At 40.7% G+C, this 23,276-nt stretch overlaps 2 protein-coding genes across 2 annotated transcripts; one reads left to right on the top strand and one right to left on the bottom strand.

The window, feature by feature from the left end:
• Positions 1–1,359: 1,359 nt before the first annotated feature.
• Positions 1,360–5,446, top strand: mphosph6 (M-phase phosphoprotein 6). The gene is made up of 5 exons (XM_033635823.2): positions 1,360–1,546; positions 1,981–2,093; positions 3,785–3,875; positions 4,181–4,284; positions 5,062–5,446. Exons 1-5 carry the CDS (start codon positions 1,496–1,498, stop codon positions 5,195–5,197), a joined length of 495 nt encoding a protein of 164 aa, XP_033491714.1. The 5' UTR covers positions 1,360–1,495; the 3' UTR covers positions 5,198–5,446.
• Positions 5,240–23,255, bottom strand: hsd17b2 (hydroxysteroid (17-beta) dehydrogenase 2). Its single transcript, XM_033635822.2, has 5 exons — positions 19,645–23,255; positions 19,214–19,426; positions 18,137–18,322; positions 6,773–6,910; positions 5,240–6,507 (listed from the first exon to the last, which is right to left on the bottom strand). The coding sequence occupies exons 1-5, from the start codon at positions 20,171–20,173 to the stop codon at positions 6,167–6,169; spliced, it is 1,407 nt and encodes a 468-aa protein (XP_033491713.2). The 5' UTR covers positions 20,174–23,255; the 3' UTR covers positions 5,240–6,166.
• Positions 23,256–23,276: the final 21 nt, after the last annotated feature.

Genomic DNA, 23,276 nt, shown 5'->3' with positions numbered 1-23,276 from the left:
TCCCAAGGAGACACTCCTTTCTCCCGAACTCATAAGATGCCCTCATATGATAGGGTCTCTGTTGTCTTCCAGTGTCTTAGAATAACTCGACAGACAGTTATTAGACCCACAGTAACAACAGGAAATACAAACTTGGATACGTTCGCTCTGTGACTATGTGACCCTGTAGAATGATGTATGAGGACATGTTTTTGTGTGTTAGTTTGTATTCCTTCTCTTTCAATCTAGACTTAACTGTTAATTTTTCTTCATGTACTGGAGTCCACCTCCACATTATAAAAAAAAAAAACGTGCCTTGTATTCTTGTATGCCTTGAAAATAATATACGTATGCCATGTGCCAAGCCTTTCAAACCAATAAAAACTTGAATTATAAAAAACACATACAAAAACAGAGAGTATCATTGGATTTTCAACTTTACGATGCTCTTTGGGTGCGTCTTATGCTGCAAACGCTTCCATAAGATCCATAAGCAAATCTGAGCTTAAAATAGTGATATTTCATCACTTTATTCTACGTCTCATTTAATATCACAAACTAATCAGCACGCAGGACAAAGGTGAAAAAACAATGTTTTTTTAACTCCAGGATTTTGTCATAAACCTTTAGCTTTTAGCCTCAAACACCAAAGGGTAAGATTTAAAAATCTAATTTATGGTGGAGGGAGGGTCATGCATATTCTGCTAGTCACGTAGGGAGGCTCAAGGAAAAATATCTGTAGCTTTAGGGAGGTTAAAAAAGTAAAACAAAAATGAAGAAGTCACACTCCAGCTTTACTTGCCTCTGACAAGTATAGAACAGTCCCTAAATGTTGGAAAAGTTGAAATTGAAACAGTGGATTTGCACTTCTATCATTTAAAATATCATCAGTGGTGGTGTTGTTTTTTTTCGCTTGACATTTTTTTTAATTCAGTCAAATGTAGTCATATCAGAGAACAAACAAACATGATGTATCACATAACAAATGTAAGCTTTGCGTCGACCTTGTTCATATTATAGACACAGGCAACACAGACACAGGCACCCAAATAACTTCATTCGTATATGCAATCACCCATATATTTAAAATATCTTAAGTTTTTGATTCCTTAGAGAAATTAAGATAATTACCAAAATTCTGATTTTGACCAAGTTGAGGACTTTGTTGTACAATGATGAACACACTGTGGGCCTGTACATGTTTTATTATCTTTAAATACATAATATGTGTTGGAAATATTTCTCACAAGCCATGAAGACAGAACTCGTCATATAATTTTATTACTAGTGCGATCATAACTTTGTTTTCAAAGCTAAAGATATTCCTGTCTTCTTTAACATCAGTGATATCAGCGGTAGATTAGCCGGACTGCTCAGTGATCAAAGCTGCTCTGCGTTCGACTGCTTCTGTCTGAGTTTTATCAGCATCTGCGTGGAGCCACTGCGCGTGCTTTTAGCCAAAAAAATTAACTTCAGACTGTCTCGTGCTGCTGTAGTTTAGTTTGTTAACAGTTTAATGATGGCCAGCGACTCTGTGAAACTCTCCAAAAACCTCTTACGCATGAAGGTAAGTGGAGCTAACGCACTGGAGAAGGTGTTAGCCGTGTGTTAGCTAGCTTTAGCTCTCAAGAGTAGAACGACGCTCCAAATCTCATTCAGAAATCAGATGATAATTGTTTTCCTGCTCTTTGGAAAGCTGTTACACGTGACAGACATCAACGTTATGCATGTTTATGTCGAGTTTGAGCCAGTTATTAGTTCCGCATATAGTTGAGCTACCAAATGGGGTTTAAATTTAGCCAAAGTAGCAAATAATCTGGCTCACACCGTCTTTCCTGCTTATGTTGTTGAATGGATGCCACCACAAAATAAGTACAATTTTAAATGAGCTTCTGTTGATTAGAAGGAAACGTGTTTAGCTTATCTAAATTACCACCATTTTACCCACCCCTGCAAATATACTGTTTGGGATTAAGTTGAAGTGTGGTCTTGTTTGCACAGTTCATGCAGAGAGGTCTGGATGCTGAGACGAAGAAGCAGCTGGAGGAAGATGAGAAGAGGATCATCAGTGATGAGCACTGGTATCTGGACCTGCCAGAGCTTAAAGCCAGAGAGTAGGTGTCAACTAATACATGCATACAGCCTCAGTACTTTACATTCACTCTTGATACAGAGGGTTTCTTGCCAAACTTTATTCAGAAATCTGCCAGTTTATTTTGATAATTTAAGTTGGCAAATTTACACATCAAATAAAAATTTAGTAATGACCTAGAGCAATGTACGAAGGTAATTTGTACAAAGGTAAAGTGTAGTATGATTGATTGATAGATAGATAGATAGATAGATAGATAGATAGATAGATAGAAACCAAGTTAAAAGTAAAGTATTTAAAGGGCCAGTGTGTAATATTTGGCATGGTTTATTGTCAAATCTGAATCTGAATATTCTACCCATTAATATGTTTATATAAGTGTATAATCGCTATAAAATAAAATTCGTTTGGTTTTCGTAGCCTTATAATTATGCTTTTATATATATATATATATAGCAAGGGCCTTGCTTTAGAGAGGTCGCCATCTTGCGCCGCCATGTATGTAAGGCAGACCGAGCGGACAATCCAGCCAGCCAGAGAACGCGTTTTGCGTGTATAAATAAACCAACGAAGACAGCGGAAGGAAGGAAGAAGGAGGAGGAAACAGCAGAGAGTGTTAGTAGTTCGTCGATAGAGAGTAGTGAAAAGTTTTTTTAGTTATAAAGTTTGCGAATGGACCACACTTACCACGCAACAGGAGAGAATGAACCCGATCTGTCATCTGCGAGGAAAAGAAGACGCAACTTCACTCCTTGTGATGCACTCTCTGCGGCGCTTTTCCTCCTGGTGATATATCTCCCCAACAATGGTAGCAGTAGCACCGAATCCCATTCTGTGCATTCAGCCTCTCTTCTCGCCAGCTCAGCATCAAACACATGGAGTTCCTCATCTGTATGCTCCGGCTCAAACAGGTATGGCTCTGGGTCTGTGTCCGCTACAAGAAACTCTTCAAAATCGCGTTCAAAGTCGTCCATTGCAGCTACTATAGTCCGGAGATATTGCTAGGCTAAATAAACAGCTGAGCTCTGTTTACCGGCTACGCTGTCAGTCAGTGTGCAGGCTGGAGATTGGTGGAGCAGAGAGGGGAGGGGGTACCCGCTTGGTACTGTAAACGAGTATGTGTGTATGGAGTGTGTGTGTTACGCTAGAAGAGTCAGAGTTTGGGATGGAGTCTTTTACCCCCTGGAGTGTTACCGGAGTTTTTGGAGTGCTCAAATAAACGGGCCTTTTTCCCGAACGCTCCTCTGGTCTCCTGCTCGTGAGGGATTCATTACAATATCGTAACATGGTTTAGATTTCTAAATAAACATTCACCTCGTCGCTAGATAGACCTACTCTTGAAAAACGCGTGCGCAAGGCTTTTTGTCCCTACGAGGCCACTGTCATTTACCCGACGGGAGGGGTGTGTGAGTGAGCCCTGCAATCTAGAATTTGACCACTGATGTCACTGTTTTCAACGGTTTTCAACCCATTTTACACAGTGGCCCTTTAAGCATGTGCATTTATACCAGTGTGAGTGGGTATGAGAGGGATATTTTACACTTTGCTCTCAGTCTATGAGGTTGTTGATATTTAATAATCAAATTGAAACTAATGCAGTCTGATATAAACAAACCCACCTGTCATGAAGTTTCAGAGGAGTTAACGTCATGATAACTTTAGAGGTGCTGCTGTGTTGGATCTTTCTAATCTGTTGTCTCTTTCCTCTCTCAGGAGTCTGATCATAGAGGAGAAGAGTTTTGTTCCCTGTGAAGACCTGAAGTACGGTCGCATCTCCTTCAAGGGTTTTAATCCAGAAGTCGAGGTCTGTTGTCATTTTTTAATCTGTCACATCCTCTGCTCCCTCCAGTCTTCTCACTGGTGTTTCTCTGCATAACTGTTGCTTTCAGGGAAATCAGAATGTTTTGGTGTTGTCGGGTATAAAAACATAAATTTATCTCCAGAATATCAGAAACATTTTGATGTTTTTGTGAAAAGACAAACTTTTCCCAAAGAAGCTGCAAATTAAACAATAAACATTTAGGATGAAAACCTAAACTATAAATGCGACCATGTTTGATTTAAAATGTGGAGCCGTTCACGATGTTGATTGTTTTGCGTTTGTGACAGAAACTGATGGCTTTGATGAATCCAAAAGATGAAGAGGAGAAACAGGAAGAAGAAGACATCAGCCGGATGCAGACGGACGTCACAGATGAGGAAATGGCTCTCAGGTACAAACACAGGAACAATTGTTTGTTGTTGTGCTTTTAAATGTAAGCAGAGAGATTTTATTTAATTTGAGGTGTTTGACTTTGTTTTCGGATTGGCCATTTAATTAAAGGCAGTGTAAGATTTAGGGGGATTTAGTTGCCTCCAGTGGTGAGGATTGAAAATTTCAACCAGCTAAAACTTCTCCTGGTTAGAGTTCCTTCAGTGTTCATTGTTCAGGAGGTTTTTACTGGGAGCTGAATTATCCATAGAGGTCTCTTCCTCTCCAAAACAAACGGACCAGGTGATTTAAACCAGTAAAAACACAGAATAAAGCAGTTAAAAAAAATAAAAATGCTAACTACTGCACCACCATGCTGCCAATATATCCCCCTAAATCCTACACACTGGACCTTTTAAGTTTTATATTTCCTGTTTGTGTCTTGTCATGATAACTTGCACACATGTATATGTTTGTACCTGCTGTTGATTTATGGTAAAAACAATCATCAGTGTTGTGTACTGTAAATTAAAAGTAATTTTTATTTTATTTTATGTTATTTTATTTTATTTCATTGTTTTGTTTCATTTTACAAGTAGTCTAATTTCAAAAAAGTATCCAACAATAATTTGGAGGACCCCTGCAGTAACTTTGAGGACCCCTGAGGGGTTGCAGACCACCTGTTGAAGACCTATGTCATAAAGAATATACTTATTTTAACAAGCTGAGCTGCTGTGCTTCGTGTGTAACTTTAATTTTGCATTTCTTCTTTCTCCTTATGTTTCTTCTCTTTCTTCAGGTACGAAAGTTTAGTTGAAAGCATGAAGAAGAAGTTTGCAAAGAAGCGCGAGAGAGCAACGATAGAAGAGGATGACGTAAACCAAAACGTTGTAGAAACCAACACAAAGAGAGCCTTTCTGAAACCTCAGGACTGACACCAACATGTGACGGACTTTTTTTATGTAAAGGACTCAAAACAGAACTTTTTTTTTTATTATTACATCAGAAACGACACAGAGAACATCCATGAGCAGAATGTTTAGTGTTTTAAGGCTGACTGGATGTTATACATCCTGTTTTTTAAAAGAAAAGATGTGTCTTTGAGAGGCTGTCAGAGGTGTGAACACAGTGTTTTTACAGTCTGTGCTGCGTGATGAGACCTGCATTAAATGCATCGCTCAGTGTGTTCGTGCGTCATGTGTCATGTATATATCTGTGGTTTCTTTAAATGGCCCTTAAAGGAGGAGTTCAGCGTTTTGGGAAAGACACTTCTTCTATCTCTGGCTGAGAGTTATGCCTGGTTCACACTACACGATATCAGCCCGATTATATCGTGACACTGTCGTATGGTGTCGGCTTGGATCATGAACAACAATGAGTGTGGTACGCGATAATCCATTGTTTCATCTCGTGTAGTGTGTCATAGTAGATGGCAACCAATGCTGCATCTGGGACAGCATAAGACATTCTAACAGAAAGTCTAGCATATTTGATTTTCTTTTTGTCATTCACGACTTCTCGCATCACAGCCAGTCACTTTGACCAAGAGAAACAGCGATTTTTAGATATTTCGTGTAGGGAAGTTACTGCAACAGAGTAAAAAGGGAAAAATGATGGTATGGAACAGCAGACGCACTGAAGCAACCTGGTGAGTACTGCCATTAGCACAGAAACAATCGCCTAATCTAACATAGTGGCTGTCACAATGAACAAAAATGTCGTGTAGCATGAACCAGGCATTAGATGTTTAAGATTTTTTTTTTTTAGTTTTATTGACAGTCTCCTCTCTGACCTCTGTCACCCAAAAAATAATGTAATGTGTCTTTAAAGGAAAGTTTCACATCTCTCAAGTTGATTAGTGAAGCTGAAGCCACCAGCAGCAGATAATGTTTTTCCCATGAGCCTCAGCTCCTGTTGAGCGCTGCCGGTTTACAGTCAGTGAGTTTAACGATCTTCATGATGATGCGGTCGGACACAGTGGTGGAGCAGCAGCGCTGGAGAAGTGGGAGAAACCATGCCATCTGTCCGGGCCTGTACATGGTTTTGGGATGGGCTGACAGCAGAGCGTGACGCATGTCCTCCACCACGGGAGACAGGTCCGCTGGACACTGACTGGACATTTTGGACAGATTACTGGGGAGAGACGAGATGTACACCTCCCCATAGTCCTCTCTGACTTCAGAAGAAACAGATGAGAGGATCTCGTCTGTGTAGCGAGAGACGGCGTCGCTGTTCCCAAAGATTTCTGACAAGAAGAAATACAAAGATTTATCAGCAAACTACACAGCTGTACGAGAGACATCACAATAATTCAAGATGATAACAGTGTGGGAGAAACAGGGTGAGGTTAATGGCAGTTTAATTTTCCCCTTCCTGTAAAAATCATAATACATTTATTCATAAAGAACATTTCATACATTAATATCCAATACAATGTGTCTCTTAAATCACAAATGAACACATTTAAAATCTGACTGTGATCATCAGGAAACCGTTCAGATCAGACCTACTTGTTCTGAATCCTGTAGGTTGAATTAAAGCCACTTTGACTCCCCACTCAGACAACTCCATTCTCATCACATTGGAGAAATTGCTCAGTGCTGCCTTTGAGGCTCCGTAAGCAGCGAACATCGGAATTGGCACCTCACCTGTACGACAAACCATTAACTATTAACACATCGTTCATGCACCATGATTAACCTGTTACTGTGTTAATACACCATCAGTCTATATGCCGTTTACATGCCATTAATATGTTGCCAATATGCCTGTAAGAAAGTCTACTGTTATCTGTTTTCATTGTTATAAGTGTTTTCAAGCCCCCTCTGTAATTGTGAGTTTTTCTGACTTGCTGTAGTTTGATCCTGACACACTTGCTGTAGTTGATGATGTCATACCTCGTTAAGGCTAGACCCATGCGCATTTTCCATGGATGAGCAGCTGTGGATGCTTGTTGTGTGCGTTCATGCACAAACGTGAGTCTCAAACTCTTTTGCTAATGGTAGACCACCCCATATTGTTGGTACAAATACTGCCTGATATATTATCAGCCCTGTAATCGTTCTTTGAGTGCTTTCTGTTGTTTCTGGGTTTAATGCATAATTTTCTTGGTACATGGTTCAGAGCATGTGGACAGGGTGACATATTTCTTGCTAATATAGCCTATTTGACTTTATGTTTCGATATTATGAGTGTCAAACATGATGAATGGGCCTATGGGGTTTGGTAACTTGTTGCTTCTTTGATAATTGTGTACATAAGCATATGTCCTCATTATTTTAGCGGTATTTCGCCATGTGGCCGTTTCTAGTACTGCAGTGACGCCATTTTGCCAATAGAGGGCACTGTTGACCACAGAATCATTCATTATGGCCAGTAATTGAGGTGCAATGTATGTCCAGTTAATTTAGTGTGTAAACCAGGTTGTTTAGATGTAAATTGAACAGTCCATTTTTGGTTAATTATTTAAGATGAATAATAATAATATGTTTCGGATTTATATAAAATAATATGTCATTGAAGATTAATACTATATTTTATTTCTTCTGTTTCCTTTAGTACCACACACACACCCTCATCTGTATCCACAATACCTTGTGCTCATCCCTGACCTGTAATTGCCCACTGTGATCATTAAAGTTTTTGGATGGAACGCTCCCTGCCCTACTCTCTGATCGGAGTCCCTGTCCTTAAAGCAACTATCACGCCAGCATCCCAGAGATACTATCTCTTTCACAATGCCATTAATACACTGTTATCGCACTATTAATATACCGTTATCATGCCATCAAGATATCATTTAAACGCTATCAATATGCCATTAATATGCCATGTGTACGCCATTGATATTTCATAAATACAGTTAACCATTAATATACTGTTAACACATCATTAATGCACCATTATTACACTATTAATGCACCTTTATTATGCCACTGAGATGTCATTTAAACGCAATAAATACATTTGGGGTGTTGCAGCCATTTTTAACTCTAGCCTGTTAATCAGCCCTAAACCTAAACTAGATTAGACTGTTAGATTGTTTTTTCACTCCCATTACTATTCCTCTTTGTCTTCGATGTCTTTGCTGATAATTGTTGTTTTATTTGATGTGTTTGAACTGTCTCTGTAAAGTGACTTTGAGAACTTTGAAAAGCGCTTTTTAAATAAAATGTATTATTATTATTATTATTATTATTATAATTCATTTGAAAGCCTCGTTCTTAGTCTTTTACATCCGACCTGGAAAACCTCACAGCCACTTCTATTTGTTATAGTGTACCGTGCTCCTGGCCCGTATTCTGAATTTGTATCTGAATTCTCAGAGTTTTTATCCAGTTTAGTTCTTAAATCAGATAAAGTTATTATTGTAGGCGATTTTAACATTCATGTCGACGTTGATAATGACTCCCTGGCTACCGCGTTTATCTCATTAATAGACTCCATTGGCTTCAGTCAGGGTGTACATGAACCCACTCATTGTTTTAACCATACCCTCGATCTAGTTCTGACGTATGGAATTGAAATTGATAACCTAACAGTCTTTCCACAGAATCCCTCGCTATCGGATCATTATCTGATTACTTTTGATTTCTTTTTACTCAATTACACGCCACTCAGCAACAGTTACTATACTAGATGTTTATCAGATAGTGCTGTCGCAAAATTTAAGGAAATGATTACTCCGTTGTTAAATTCAATACCAAGTCCTTCAGTAACAGAGGTTTCCCGTGCCGACTTTAACCTCTCCCGAATTGATCATTTTGTCGATAGCGCCGTAGGCTCACTGCAAACAACACTCGACTCTGTAGCTCCTCTTAAAAAGAAGTTAACAAAGCAAAGAAAGTTCGCTCCTTGGTATAACTCTCAAACCCGTAAGTTAAAACAAATATCGCAAAAATTTGAAAGGAATTGGCGATTAACCAAACTGGAAGAATCTCGTTTAATCTGGGCAGACAGTCTCAAAACGTATAAGAGGGGCCTCTGCAATGCCAGAGCAAACTATTACTCAGCTTTAATTGAAGAAAACAAGAATAACCCCAGGTTTCTTTTCAGCACTGTAGCCAGGCTGACTGAGAGTCAAAGCTCTATTGAGCCTTGTATTCCTTTAGCCCTTAGCAGTAATGATTTTATGAGCTTTTTTAATGACAAAATTCTAACTATTAGAGGCAGAATTCATGACCTCCTGCCTTCAGATAGTACCTATCTAACCTCAAACACAGCTGTAGAACCTAATATATATTTAGATTGCTTCTCCGCAATTTCTCTTCAAGAATTGACCGCAGTGATTTCTTCATCTAAATCATCAACGTGTCTCTTAGACACCATCCCAACTAGGCTACTTAAGGAGGTCTTACCTTTAGTTAACACTCATATATTAGATATGATCAATATATCCTTATTAACAGGCTATGTACCACAGTCTTTTAAGGTAGCTGTAATTAAACCTCTACTAAAAAAGCCCACCCTGGATCCAGAGGTGTTAGCCAACTATAGACCAATATCTAATCTTCCCTTTATGTCAAAGATCCTTGAGAAAGTAGTCGCAGACCAGCTGTGTGATTTTCTCCATGATAATAATTTATTTGAGGAGTTTCAGTCAGGATTTAGAGTGCATCATAGCACTGAGACAGCACTAGTTAAAATTACAAATGACCTTCTGATTGCTTCAGACAAAGGACTTGTCTCTGTACTTGTTTTATTAGATCTTAGTGCAGTGTTTGACACTATTGACCATCAAATTCTGCTACAGAGACTGGAACACTTAATTGGCCTAAAAGGTTCTGCACTAAGCTGGTTTAAATCTTATTTATCTGATCGTTTTCAGTTTGTTGACATTCATAATGAATCATCCTTACGTACTAAAGTTTGTTTTGGAGTTCCGCATGGTTCTGTGCTCGGACCAATCCTATTTACTCTATATATGCTTCCTTTAGGTAACATCATTAGAAATCACTCTATAAATTTCCATTGTTATGCGGATGATACTCAGTTGTATTTATCGATGAAGCCAGAAGAAAGTAATCAATTAACTAAACTCCATAACTGCCTTAAAGACATAAAAACCTGGATGAGCACCAATTTCCTGATGTTAAATTCAGACAAAACTGAAATTATTGTTCCTGGCCCCAAACAACTCAGAGACTCTTTATCTGATGACATAGTTTCTCTAGATGGCATTGCTCTGGCCTCTACCACTACCGTAAGAAACCTCGGAGTAATATTTGATCAAGATTTGTCTTTTAATTCTCATTTAAAACAAACCTCATGGACTGCATTTTTTCATCTGCGTAATATTGCGAAAATTAGGCCTATCCTGACCCGAAAAGATGCAGAAAAATTGGTCCACACTTTTGTTACCTCAAGGCTAGATTACTGTAACTCTCTATTATCAGGTAGCTCTAGTAAGTCCTTAAAAACTCTCCAGCTAATTCAGAATGCAGCAGCACGTGTACTAACAGGAACTAAGAAACGTGATCATATTTCTCCTGTTTTAGCTTCTCTGCACTGGCTCCCTGTAAAATCCAGAATTTAATTTAAAATCCTACTGTTAACTTATAAAGCTCTAAATGGTCAAGCTCCGTCATATCTTAGAGAGCTCATAGTGCCATATTATCCCACCAGAACACTGCGCTCTGAGAACGCAGGGTTACTCGTGGTCCCTAAAGTCTCCAAAAGTAGATCAGGAGCCAGAGCCTTCAGCTATCAGGCTCCTCTCCTGTGGAATCATCTTCCTGTTGCGGTCCGGGAGGCAGACACCGTCTCCACATTTAAGACTAGACTTAAGACTTTCCTCTTTGATAAAGCTTATAGTTAGGGCTGGCTCAGGCTTGCCCTGTACCAGCCCCTAGTTAGGCTGACTTAGGCCTAGTCTGCCGGAGGACCCCCCTATAATACACCGGGCACCTTCTCTCCTTCTCTCTCTCTCTCTCTCTCTCTCTCTCTCTCTCTCTCTCTCTCTCTCTGTCTTATCCTATTACTGCATCTTGCTAACTCGGCCATTCTGGATGTCACTAACTCGGCTTCTTCTCCGGAGCCTTTGTGCTCCACTGTCTCTCAGGTTAACTCATACCGCAGCGGTGCCTGGACAGTGTGACGTGTGTGGTTGTGCTGCTGCCGTGGTCCTGCCAGATGCCTCCTGCTGTTGCTGCTGCCATCATTAGTCATTAGTCATACTTCTACTGTTATTATACACATATGATTATTGTCACACATGTATACTGCCAGATATTAATATATACTTTCAACATATTGTACCACAGTAGCCAGAACTATAACTATAATATTATTACTTTCATTAATGTTGTTGTAAGCTACTGTCATTACCGTCTGTCCTGCATCTCTCTCTCTCTCTCTCTCTCTCTCTCTCTCTCTCTCTCTCTCTCTCTGTCTCTTTTTCTGTCTCATTGTGTCATACGGATTACTGTTAATTTATTATGCTGATCTGTTCTGTACGACATCTATTGCACGTCTGTCTGTCCTGGAAGAGGGATCCCTCCTCATTGTCATCATCTAAATAAAATTGAATTGAATTGATTGATCATCAATATGCCATATATACAGCATTAATATGCCATTACACTATTAATACACCATTAATATGCCATCAAGATGCCATTTAAACACCATCAATACATCATCAATATGCCATTAATATGCCATCAATATGCCACCATTATGCCTGTGGATATTCTCATTCATCCAGGTCATAGTTATCTCAAGGCAAGTGAATCGAACGCAACTGGACTTGGTTTTGTCTTAGAAGACGTTTCACCTCTTATCCAAGAGGCTTCATCAGTTCATGCTTGTCTGACTAGGCTGGAACTAGTCTGACAAACTGGTGTGGAAGCACCCAGGTATTTAACCTCTGAGGAGGTCTTCACAAGGCCAATGATGTCACTGGTTCGTTAGTGCTCCAATAGTGTGTCAACGACGGTCGTTGAAACTCCTGCTGCAACGGTGGTCGATGGAGTCGTTAGAGTCACATGAGGCCATTTGTGAACGACCATTGTTTTTAGAGGTTAAGTTACCTCCTGGGCAAGGATGAAAGGACAGCATTATAGATGGGGGATAGGTGGTGTTGCAGACCTCCTCCTCTACTGAGAGATGGTTTTTCCAATTTCACATAGATGGCTTCTTTTACACCTCTTTCAAACCAGCGGTCTTCCCTGTCAAAAATGTGCACATTGCTGTCTTCGAAGGAGTGTACTTTCTCCTTGAGGTGTAGATAGACAGCTGAGTCTTGCCCTGACAAGTTAGCCCTTCTGTGTTGGGCCATGCCTTTGTTTAGTGGTTGTTTTGTTTCACCAATGTACAAGTCTGGGCATTCCTCACTGCATTGTACAGCGTACACTAGGTTGCTCTTCTGAGTGTGTGGTGTACGGTCTTTTGGGTGTACCAGTCTTTGTCTGAGTGTGTTACTGGGTTTGAAATACACAGGGATGTGGTGTTTGCTGAAAATCCTCCTGAGTTTTTCAGATACCCCAGATACATAGGGGATGACAATGTTATTGCGCTTGCTCTTTTCTTCCTCACCCACCTTGTTCTTTCTGGAACAGGCTGCTGATTTCACAAAGGTCCAACTCAGGTAACCACAAGTTTTTAGAGCCTCCCTCAGATGTTCATGCTCCTTCCCCTGGGCCTGAGTGCTGGTAGGTACGTTATCAGCTCTGTGTTGTAGGGTCCTGATAACACCTAGCTTGTGTTCCAGTGGGTGGTGAGAATCGAACAGTAAGTATTGGTCTGTGTGAGTGGGTTTCCTGTATACCCCAATGTGGAGGCCTCTGTCCTCTGTAATGTGCACGTCACAATCCAAGAAGGGCAAACTATTCTCCTTAACATCTTCTCTTGTGAACTTGATGTTTCTGTCCACTGAATTGATGTGTTCAGTGAAAGCTTGTACCTCTTGAGTTTTGATTTTAACCCATGTGTCATCCACATATCTGAACCAGTGGCTCGGTGCTGTTTCCTCAAAGGAGTTCAAGGCTCTGTATTATACATCCTCCATGTACAGGTTACCCACAATGGGAGATACCGGTGAGCCCATGGCACAGCCATGTTTCTGTCTGTAAAAATTGCCATTGTATTTGAAATAGGTAGTGCTCAGGCAGAGCTCCAGTAGTTGGCATATCTGGTCTGGGCTGAGCTTGGTTCTGTCATGGAGGGTGTTGTCATGTATCAACCGTTGCCTGACTGTTTCCAAAGCCTCCATGGTTGGAATGCAAGTGAACAGGGAAGTCACATCATAGGATACCATGGTATCATCTGGATCCATTTTAAACCTCTTACTTTGTTCACAAAGTCTATGGAGTTCTGAATATGGTGGGGCGTATTGCCCACCAAGGGAGCCAGGATGTTGGCTAAATGTTTGGCAATGTTATACATGACCGAGTTAATGCTGCTGACAATGAGTCTGAGGGGGGCCCCTTCTTTGTGAATCTTGGGGAGCCCATATATGCACGGGATGGCATCTTGGGGGTACAGACGGTGATATTGTAGGCGATCAATGGTGCCCTCTTTCTGTAGTTTTTGTAGGCATTCTATTGTCTTTTTTTTTGTATCCACAGGTTGGGTCTCATTTCAGCAATTCATAGGTGTTAGTATCACTGAGTAGTGTAGAGACCTTATTGTGGTAGTCAGGTGTATTGAGAACTACCATACATCTCCCTTTATCTGCTGGAAGGATGGTAATGTTTGGATCCTTGCTCAGGGATGTCACGGCTTTCCTTTCCTCAGTAGTGAGATTGGAGGGTGGGGGCTTAGCACTGGACAGAGCTGCTGACACTTTTAACCTAAGCTGCTCGGCTTCGGTTTCTGTCAAGTTGTTTTTCCTTATAGCTGATTCTGTAGCTGTGATCAGATCAACTATAGGTAATTGCTGTGGTGTCATGGCAAAGTTCAGTCCTTTGGCTAAGACCCCTCTCTCTGGGTGGGTAAGTTCCCTGTCTGACAAGTTCTTTACCCATCTGTCATGCGTTTCATCTTGTGTGGGATTGTCAGTCGTTTGCCTCCAAGTAAGGATTTCTGTCTTGTTAGTGTTGCTTCGTATTTGTAGGTTATGGAATTTCCTTTTTTGTCTTTCTTTGCTCTTGGTGTGTTGAGATAGTTGTGCTTTATTTGTGAAGTCAATGATCTTTCCAAGGACGGCCTCAGGTAAGAGGGATGTTAGTTTTTGGAGTAAGTGGTCAGCTTTCTCCTTCAGCCCTTCAGTGATGAAATGGGCCTGTCTCACTCTCTCATTTAATAGCTGGTTTTGTGCCTTTTCCATGATCTTGTCCACTCTATAGCCCTTCATAGTGGAACGTAGGCATAGGCTTGTTGGTATTAGCCTGTTTTGTCTGCATCTCAAATTAAACCGTAGGTGGTTTCTGTAATCTGCAATCTTCCGAGCCATCCTTTCATATTCCCGCACCATTTTGAGGGTGTCAACCCCAAATTGTTCTGCAACATGCCTGCGGATATTCTCATTCATCCAGGTCATAGTTATCTCAAGGCAATTGAATCGAACGCAACTGGAAAACTGGTGTGGAAGCACCCAGGTATTATACCTGGGTGCTTCCACACCAGTTTGTCAAACTAGTTCCAGCCTAGTCAGAGAAGCATGAACTGATGAAGCCTCTTGGATAAGAGGTGAAACGTCTTCTAAGACAAAACCAAGTCCAGTTGCGTTCGATTCAGTTGCCTTGAGATGCCACCATTATGCAATGTATAATCTGTTAACACACCATTAATGCACCATTATTACACTATTAATACTGTAAATATGCCATCAAGGTGCCATTTATACACCATCAATACGCCATCAATATGTCCTCAATATGCCATGTAGACGCCATTAATATGCCATTTATATACTGTTAGCACATCATTAATGCACCATTATTACACTATAAATACACCCCCAAAGTCAGTTTGCTTTTTTTGAGGGCATATAGCCCATAGCAAATGGCACCAGTTTTATTTCAATGTGAGTTCTTCTTTGAGCACCGATGTTGTTCTGAGGTGGCAGTCTGAATAATTCACAAGGGCGACCACCTCCCACCCCATGGGCCCCAGTGCAACTGCACTGCCTGCCCTGACCATATTTACGCCCCTGGTAGGTTGTTTATATAAAAAGAGAAGAGAAGTGGTCCCAATGTTGAGCCCTGGGGCACATCTCTTTGCTGAATCAACAAATCAGATTTATTCTAATGCAGGACAACACAATTATTTGTGTTATTAAGGTATGAATTGAATCAAAGAACTGCCCTTTTAGAGAGGCTGATAGCATGGAGTTTAACTGAAAGCAAATGACGATCAACGTCATCAAAAGTTTTAGTCAAATCTGGGGCGTCATTGGCTTAGTGGTAGAGCAGGCGCCCCATGTACAAGGCTGTTGCCGCAGCGGCCCGGGTTCAACTCCAGCCTGTGGCCCTTTACTGCATGTCACTCCCTCTCTCTCTCTCCCCCTTCACACTTGTCTGTCCTATCCATTAAAGGCTAAAAAATATGCTCAAATATCTTTAAGAAAAAAAAAAAAAAAAAAAAGTTTTAGTCAAATCCACAAAAATTGCACCTGTGAGATGTGCCACTGATATGCTGTGAATACACCTTCAAAAGCTGATCAAAAGCATTCAAAATGTTGCTTAAGTAAATTTTCCAAACAAAGTTTACTGAAAGTATTAACAGTACTTGCTCTGCTGACCTGCAGCTTTGGAAGGGTTTTATCATTTTCCGTGGTCTAGAAAAGTTCAACCAATATTTGCAAACATAACCTTCTCTCTCTCTCTCTCTCTCTCTCTCTCTCAATTTCAATTTCAATTTCAATTTCAATAAGCTTTATTGGCATGACTGTAGATTAACAATATTGCCAAAGACATTAAAAATTTACAAATAAAGTACAATAATAAAAGTAAGTCAGAAAACTATAAAAAAAAAAAGATTAAATATATGATATATAATACAAAATACACCAATCTACAATACAATACACCAATATATAATATAGAAAAAAAAATGAATAAAGAAAAATGTAGGTTGTGAGTTACAAGGACTGTAAATATAGACAGGTGTGTCAGGTGTTGTGATGGTTGTCCCTCAGGCTGTGGCATAACCTGACATATTTTGCTGCTGCTAAGCTGCTGACTCTGTTCTCTCCAAGGATGTGTTGCATTTTAGTTTGATCAGGCAGAGAATCAAAGTCAGTGACTTTATGTTTTATTTTTGAGAGGAAGTCGGCTCTGAGGTGTTCATACTTGCTGCAGTGCAACAGGAAGTGTGTCTCTGTCTCCGCTTGTCTGTGTGGACAGAGCTCACACAACCTGTCCTCTCTGGGCAGCCATGTCTGCCTGTGTCTGCCCGTCTCTATGGCCAAGCTGTGGTCACTGAGTCTGTACATGGTCAAAGTCTTCCTCAGTTTCTCATCAGTCACGGTGCTCAGATATTCTGCCACCGTGTACTGTCTGTTTAGAGCCAAATAACACTGAAGTTTGCTTTGCATTTTTGTGGTCGATGTCCAATAGTTAATGTAATGTTCTTTTTGTTTCTCTATAATTTGGTGGGTCCAGATTGTGTGAGGGCTGTCCTGAGGTCTTGTGCTGTTAGAGGAGCTGAGCCTCAGGACCAGCTGGCTGAGGGGGCTCTTCTCCATGCTCTCCTCTTGGCATTGTAGAGCTTTGTAGTGGTAGGAGTTGGGGTCACTTGTTTTAAGGTGTTTATAAAATTTGATGGCTCTTTTTTGAATTCTAATTAAAAGGGGGAATTGGCCTAGCTCAGCTCGGCACCCGTTGTTGGGGGTGTTCCTGTGCACTCTGAGGATGCTCTTGCAAATCTCTGTATGCAGGATTTCGATGGGGTGTTTGTCCCATTTTTCAAAATCTTGATTTGCAAGAGGACCCCACACCTCACTACCATACAGAATAATTGGTTCAATTATAGATTTGAATATTTTGAGCCAGATTCTAATGGGTATATTAATGTTTGAAGATTTCTTTATAGCATAGAAAGCCCTTCTTCCCCTCTCTCTGAGATCATCAACAGCCAGGTTAAAGTTTCCCGTGGACGTGATGTGTAGTCCTAAGTATGTGTAGTTGTGTGTGTGCTCCACCTCATGAGAGCCCAGGAAAAACCTGGTTTGGTCTCCCTGACCCCTGGGTCGTTTCTGGAATATCATAATTTTGGTTTTGTCCAGATTAACTGTCAGGGCCCAGGTCTGACAGAAGGTTTGCAGGTGATCCAGTTGCTGTTGTAGTGCTTCATTTGATGGAGCCAGCAATATGAGATCATCTGCAAAAAGTAGGCATTTAACCTGTGTGTCAGACAGAGTGAGACCAGGGATGTCAGATAGTTCTAGTGATTTGGCCAATTCATCGATATAAATGTTGAAGAGGGTGGGGCTGAGACTGCAGCCCTGTTTTACTCCTCTACTCTGGGGGAAGAAATCTGTTTCCATGTTGTTATATTATTATGTTATATTATATATTCCATGTCTCTCTCTCTCTCTCTCTCTCTCTCGGTCTCTCTCTCTCTCTGTCTCTCTCTCTCTGTCTCTGTCTCTCTCTCTCTTAAAACCAAGAACAAGAGAAGTAAGCCTCAAACTTGTGATGTCATAGTGCATAAAGTCTAGAGCTGCTCCATAGACAATTAATATTCTGTTGTATTATTTTAAGTAAAAAGAAACTGTACCCATATACTGAGAACATTCCCCTGGATGCTCACAATGTCACCTTGAACATCTTTCACCATTCATTGTCTATGGAGGAGCTCCAGACTTTACACCCTATGACATCACAAGTTTGAGTTTTAGCTCTCTAGTTTTTGGATTTGGGAGTCATGTTAACTAATATTTTTGGACTGTCTCAGACCACAGGGTTAAATAAACAAGTACTGGGACGTACCTGCCATACTGGACACATTGACAATGCGTCCTCTGGACCTCCTCAGCAGAGGGAGGAACACCTGAGTCATCATCACAGCAGACAGGAAGTTCACGTCCATACAGTGTCTGTACGCTTTGAATGAGGTGAGCTCCGCGTCCACAGGACAGTAGAGGACTCCTGCGTTATTCACCAAACCCCACAGACCTGCAGGGACATGAGACATGAGACACAAGACTTCTGGTGAATTAATTCATAATTTAATGTTTTGTTGTTTTATATTTAGGATTTTTTTTGTTAATGAAAGTCAAGAATGAATCCCACCAAATATCTGCATGTGCATATAAAGCAAAATTATTTTTAGTTTCTTCACATAAAAGTCAGCTGGACAGATATACGAATACTTTTTTTGTTATCATTAATATTTTTTGTTGAACTTTTTTTGCCTTTTTTTTCTAGCATAAACAGTGTCACAGAGTGTTAATAAATCAAATATATGTACATACACGAGGATAAAAATAAATAAATAAATAAAAACATAAAAATAAACACAATATGTAAATAAAATAATAATATAGAAAAAATAAATTATAAAATAAAAATATATAGAGATAAATAAATAAAAAAAATGTATAAATAACAATTCGTAAAAGATTCTTAAAATTAAAAAAAATTATATTCCTACATAAATATGCACCACAGTCTTTGATTTACAATCAACAGATCAGCTCTCAGACACTAAAAAATATATTTATGGTGATTTTTGATTTCTCTGATTTTGAATATGGTAATATGGTAGATGTTGTTTTTCCCTGGTTTTAAAGGCTGCATTACAGAAAAGTGCTGTAAATTTTTAACTGAGTCACTGTGTCCACACTGATAATGATTTATCAAAAAAAATCTCATTGTGTAAATATTTAGTCAAAGCACCGTTCGTCAACCCTACAACATTGTTACAATAGCAATATCGATAAATATCTGATTGTTTCCATGTTGACCAGCACTGCTGTACATTTCACTAAACCTCAGTCCACTCCACACACTGTACCAGTGTGTTTACCAGCAGCAGCCGTCAGGTGTGTGTGTGTTCAGTCTCACCTGTGTCAGCCACCTGAGCACAGATGTACCTGTGTGCCGTCTCTATCTGGGAGCTGTCAGTGACATCAAGCTGCAGGACCTGCAGGTTTTCATGCCCGCATTCTCTCAGCTGCTGAGCTCCAGCTCCGTTCACATCCAGCACGCCAGCAAACACCATCACTCCGCCCTCACTGAGCCGGTTGGCCAGGGCGTGTCCGAAACCTGAGTCACAGCCTTTCAGAGGAAAAGATATAAAGTGTGCTCAGCAACAGAATCAAATTATTATAAACTATTAGAACTTTTGATTGTCACGTTGGAAATTCACAAACTACCCGGCACTATATGAAGTTATTAAAGTGACCTCCACCTTTACCAGCTGCATGATGAACACATTAATGCATCCAAACATGACCATTATGACTCTTTGTGTTGGCATGACAGGTGTGTCTCACCTGTGATCAGCACTGCTCTGCCCTGTCCTGGCAGCAGCTCCCCTTTCCTGTCAGTCCCACAGATCAGGATCAAGCTGCAGCCGAGGAGGACAGACCCACAGACACCTGGAGGAACAGTGAAAAACAGAGCAGCCCCACCAAGAGCCCCAAGGGCCCAGAGGAGGGCTCCGACAATACCTGGCCGGTTTCCAGCTCTACAGTCCTCTTTAAACCTCCACAGCACAGTGAAGAAGTACACAGCTGCAGCTACAGCACAGAAACATGAAGTGATGTCCATCCTCCACCTGTCTGATCGTGTTTCTCTCTCAGCTGTTTCACCTGTGTGTCTGGTGCAAGGAGCAATCTGAAAGTCTTTACACCTCCGGTCCTGCCCTCTCTCTGTGCCACCTGCACACAGGTATGTTGTGCTCCTGCCAACAACTGTTTTTTCTGAAACCTGTTCCTTTTCTGCAGCCGCACACAGTTGGGAGTCACTAGGACATCTGATACAGTCAGATCCACCTCTGAACAACACACTGATATGGATCATACACACTGGTGCAGATCACAGACCAGTCTTTGTCTGTAGATGTCAGCATTTTTTCTCCTGATTTTATTTCTCTGCAGTGAGAACATCTTTCACGTAAAGTCAATTGTAGTTGTGTAACCCAATGTGATAAATCACATTTACAGTCCATGCAGCTCATGACACCCTCTGTCCTTTGACCCTACATACACATCAAACCTTTATTACAGCTGGAGATCCTCAGGGCGGACAGTAACTGAGCACAGTAATCCCACGAGTGTACTATAGTGCAGTTTTGAGGTACTTTAATTGAGTATTTTAATTCAATAATAATAATAATACAACTTCAGAGCTGCAAAACAAAGACTGATGCAAGAAACAGGGACATTGAAAACAAGTCAGATATTAAAATTAATAAAAGTTAAGGCTAAGAAATAAATGGAGCTAAGGTGAAGTTCAGTTTAGGACTAGATGTTACAATCCTTGATGCACATATTTGAGACTATGAGTGGGAGTAATGGTGCTGTCTGGGGGTCCGAGGGGGAGCCAAAGGGTTGGATAGATAGAAAAGTAAGAAACATTGAAGACTAAAGTGAAAAGATACATTTTTAGCTTTCTTTTAAAAATATTTGGTGACCTAGCTTCCCTGATATCTATAGGTGGTGTGTTTCATAGCTTTGGGGCTTAACTGACAAAGTCTGCATCCTTGATCTTCTTCCGGCTGTTTCTGGGAACCTCCAATAAACGAGTAGCAGATGACTGCAGTGTTGTTGGAGGCAAATACTTAACAAGGAGTTAGCAATGTAGCTCAGTCCCAGCCCATGTAGGGCTTTGTATACAAGGAGAAGGAGCTTAAAATCAATTCTAACAACAGGAAGTGACAGGAAGTCAGTGCAGAGCAGCTCAGGCTGGCTTGATGTGCTCTCTACTCTTGGTTCTGGTTAATAGCCGAGCTGCAGAGTTTTGAATGAGGTGAAGCCGCTCAGTGGTGTTTTTTGGGAGGCCAGTAAAGTGTGTGTTACAGTAGTCTAGGCAAATTGAAATAAAGGCATGCATCAGTTTCTCTGGATCTTTTTCAGTTACAAATGGTCGTATCTTAGCGATGTTTCTGAGGTGGAAAAATTATGTTTTCGTCACCTTGTTAATGTGGGACTGGCTTAGCTTAGCTTAGATCTGAATCAAGGATCACGCCAAGACTTGTAACTTCAGATTCAATCCAGGAAGGTAAATTACCCAGATTATTAATTAGCATTTCTGTTTTTGTTTTTGGGCCAACAAGCAGGATTTCAGTTTTGTCTTCATCCATTTATTTATTGTCAAGAGGCAGATAGTGATAGAGTTTATGGCTGCGGCATCGTTTGGTTCAGCAGAGATGTACAGTTGTGTGTCATCAGCATAACTAGAAAAACAGAGAACACTGTGTTCTCTAATGATGTCACCAAGTGGCAGCATACACAATAATAATAGTGGGAATAATATTGGACCAGTGACCTCTCTTTCTGGGTTGCGCAACACCAAAACTCGCTTACGAAGCCTCTGCAGCCCACTTCAGCTGGAACTGAGATTAAAATGTGGTTAATGTTTGAAAAGGTGAGTTTTAAGTTTTGTTCTAAAAGTTGTAGTTTGTTGCATTTGAACAGCGATGCGCTCACGTACTGAAGTTGATTCAAACAATGATGCATTTACTTGCTGTTGTGTGTAATGAAGTGCATGAACCTATTGTTCCATTGACCTGTAGTCTGTTTTCCAGCTGTCCATCATGTGTTGAAATCGCACTGTATATTTGTTATCATGTTGTTTCTCCAGTTTACAGCCTGTAAATGATCCACAATCTGTCTGTCACACCTCTGTGTATTTTACTGATGTTCTGTTGTTGTGTTCACAGTGCAGAGAATGTGAAGTCACACCAAGTGGGATGGGCGTGCCATCTTGTTAGGTCAGTGCCCTGCTATCTCGGTCACCAAAGTGTATGGACTCAGTGCAAAAACGAGATAGTTTGCAGTGTGCAGGTATGTGAGTGGAGGAAGTGTATCAGCCTAGCTTGGATCCGAGTTGTTAATTGTGATTAGTTTGTCCATATAACGTTGTTTTACCACTGTAGCAGGCACAGGTAACACACAAGCAGCAGCTTCAGGGGCTGAAAAATGAAGTCAATACTGGAGTGCCAAAAACTGCAGTTCCTCTAATGGCCACTTGAGGTTGGCTCCAAGAGTGAGTCAGTCCCCATAGACCCTCATGTTCAAATCCCCACATTTACAGCAGAAATAAACATGTTTACAGCCTGGTACAAAAAACATTCATGACAACTGTGCATAGGTGAATTTTTTTTATCTCACCTGTTTACATTTTATTGAGGCTTAAAGTTAGGCATAATTAATGACAGGGCTGATTTGAGTGACAGGCTGTCTGATGATAGTGTCCTTAGCTTCTCAGTCAGATCCACCCTTTCACCCAAATATGGTCATTTCTGGCTCCTGATAACCAAGATGGCAACGACTGAAATGCCGAAGGCTTCAAAATGGGAGTCCACAAACCAGTGGGTGATGTTATGGTAGCTACGTCCATTATTTTTGCAGTCTGTGATAACACAGTGCATGCCTCACAAGATGGCACCCTCATCCAAAAAAATGTACATGGTGTGACGTCAACTTTACATTCTCTATTAGGAAGTTAACTTTGATATGCTGCAGTATCCACGATTCACTAGCAAGGACCACGTCACAACAATATGTCGTTTAAATGTTTAATTGTAGTTGTTGAGGACTGGTGAATGGATGTGGGGGTGAAGGTGGAAGAGGGGTGTCTTCTGATAGGTTGATCTGGGAGGATGTACTGGAGATCGGTTTGAGGGAGACTTAGTGTGGGGGTTTCGTCTCAGGTGTATTTCCGCCTGAGATGATTACAGGCCCCAAGACGGTACCTAGAGTAAGACATGGGAGAGGTATGCACCAGATGAATAAGAAGAGATGAGGGGATGAAGGAATGATGGATTAAAGGAAGGGAAACAGAGGGTTGGTCTACAAATCTGAGACAAACAGAGCAGGTTGACCAGGTATAGGCAGGCTTGGCACGTAATCAGAAGTATGGTGGAGACGTGGCCCTGCTCCCAAACACACGTTAACAAATT

Source organism: Epinephelus lanceolatus, chromosome 5, assembly GCF_041903045.1.
Source record: "Epinephelus lanceolatus isolate andai-2023 chromosome 5, ASM4190304v1, whole genome shotgun sequence".
Taxonomy (NCBI): Eukaryota; Metazoa; Chordata; class Actinopteri; order Perciformes; family Serranidae; genus Epinephelus; species Epinephelus lanceolatus.
This window is presented reverse-complemented; position numbering and strand designations above follow the sequence as displayed.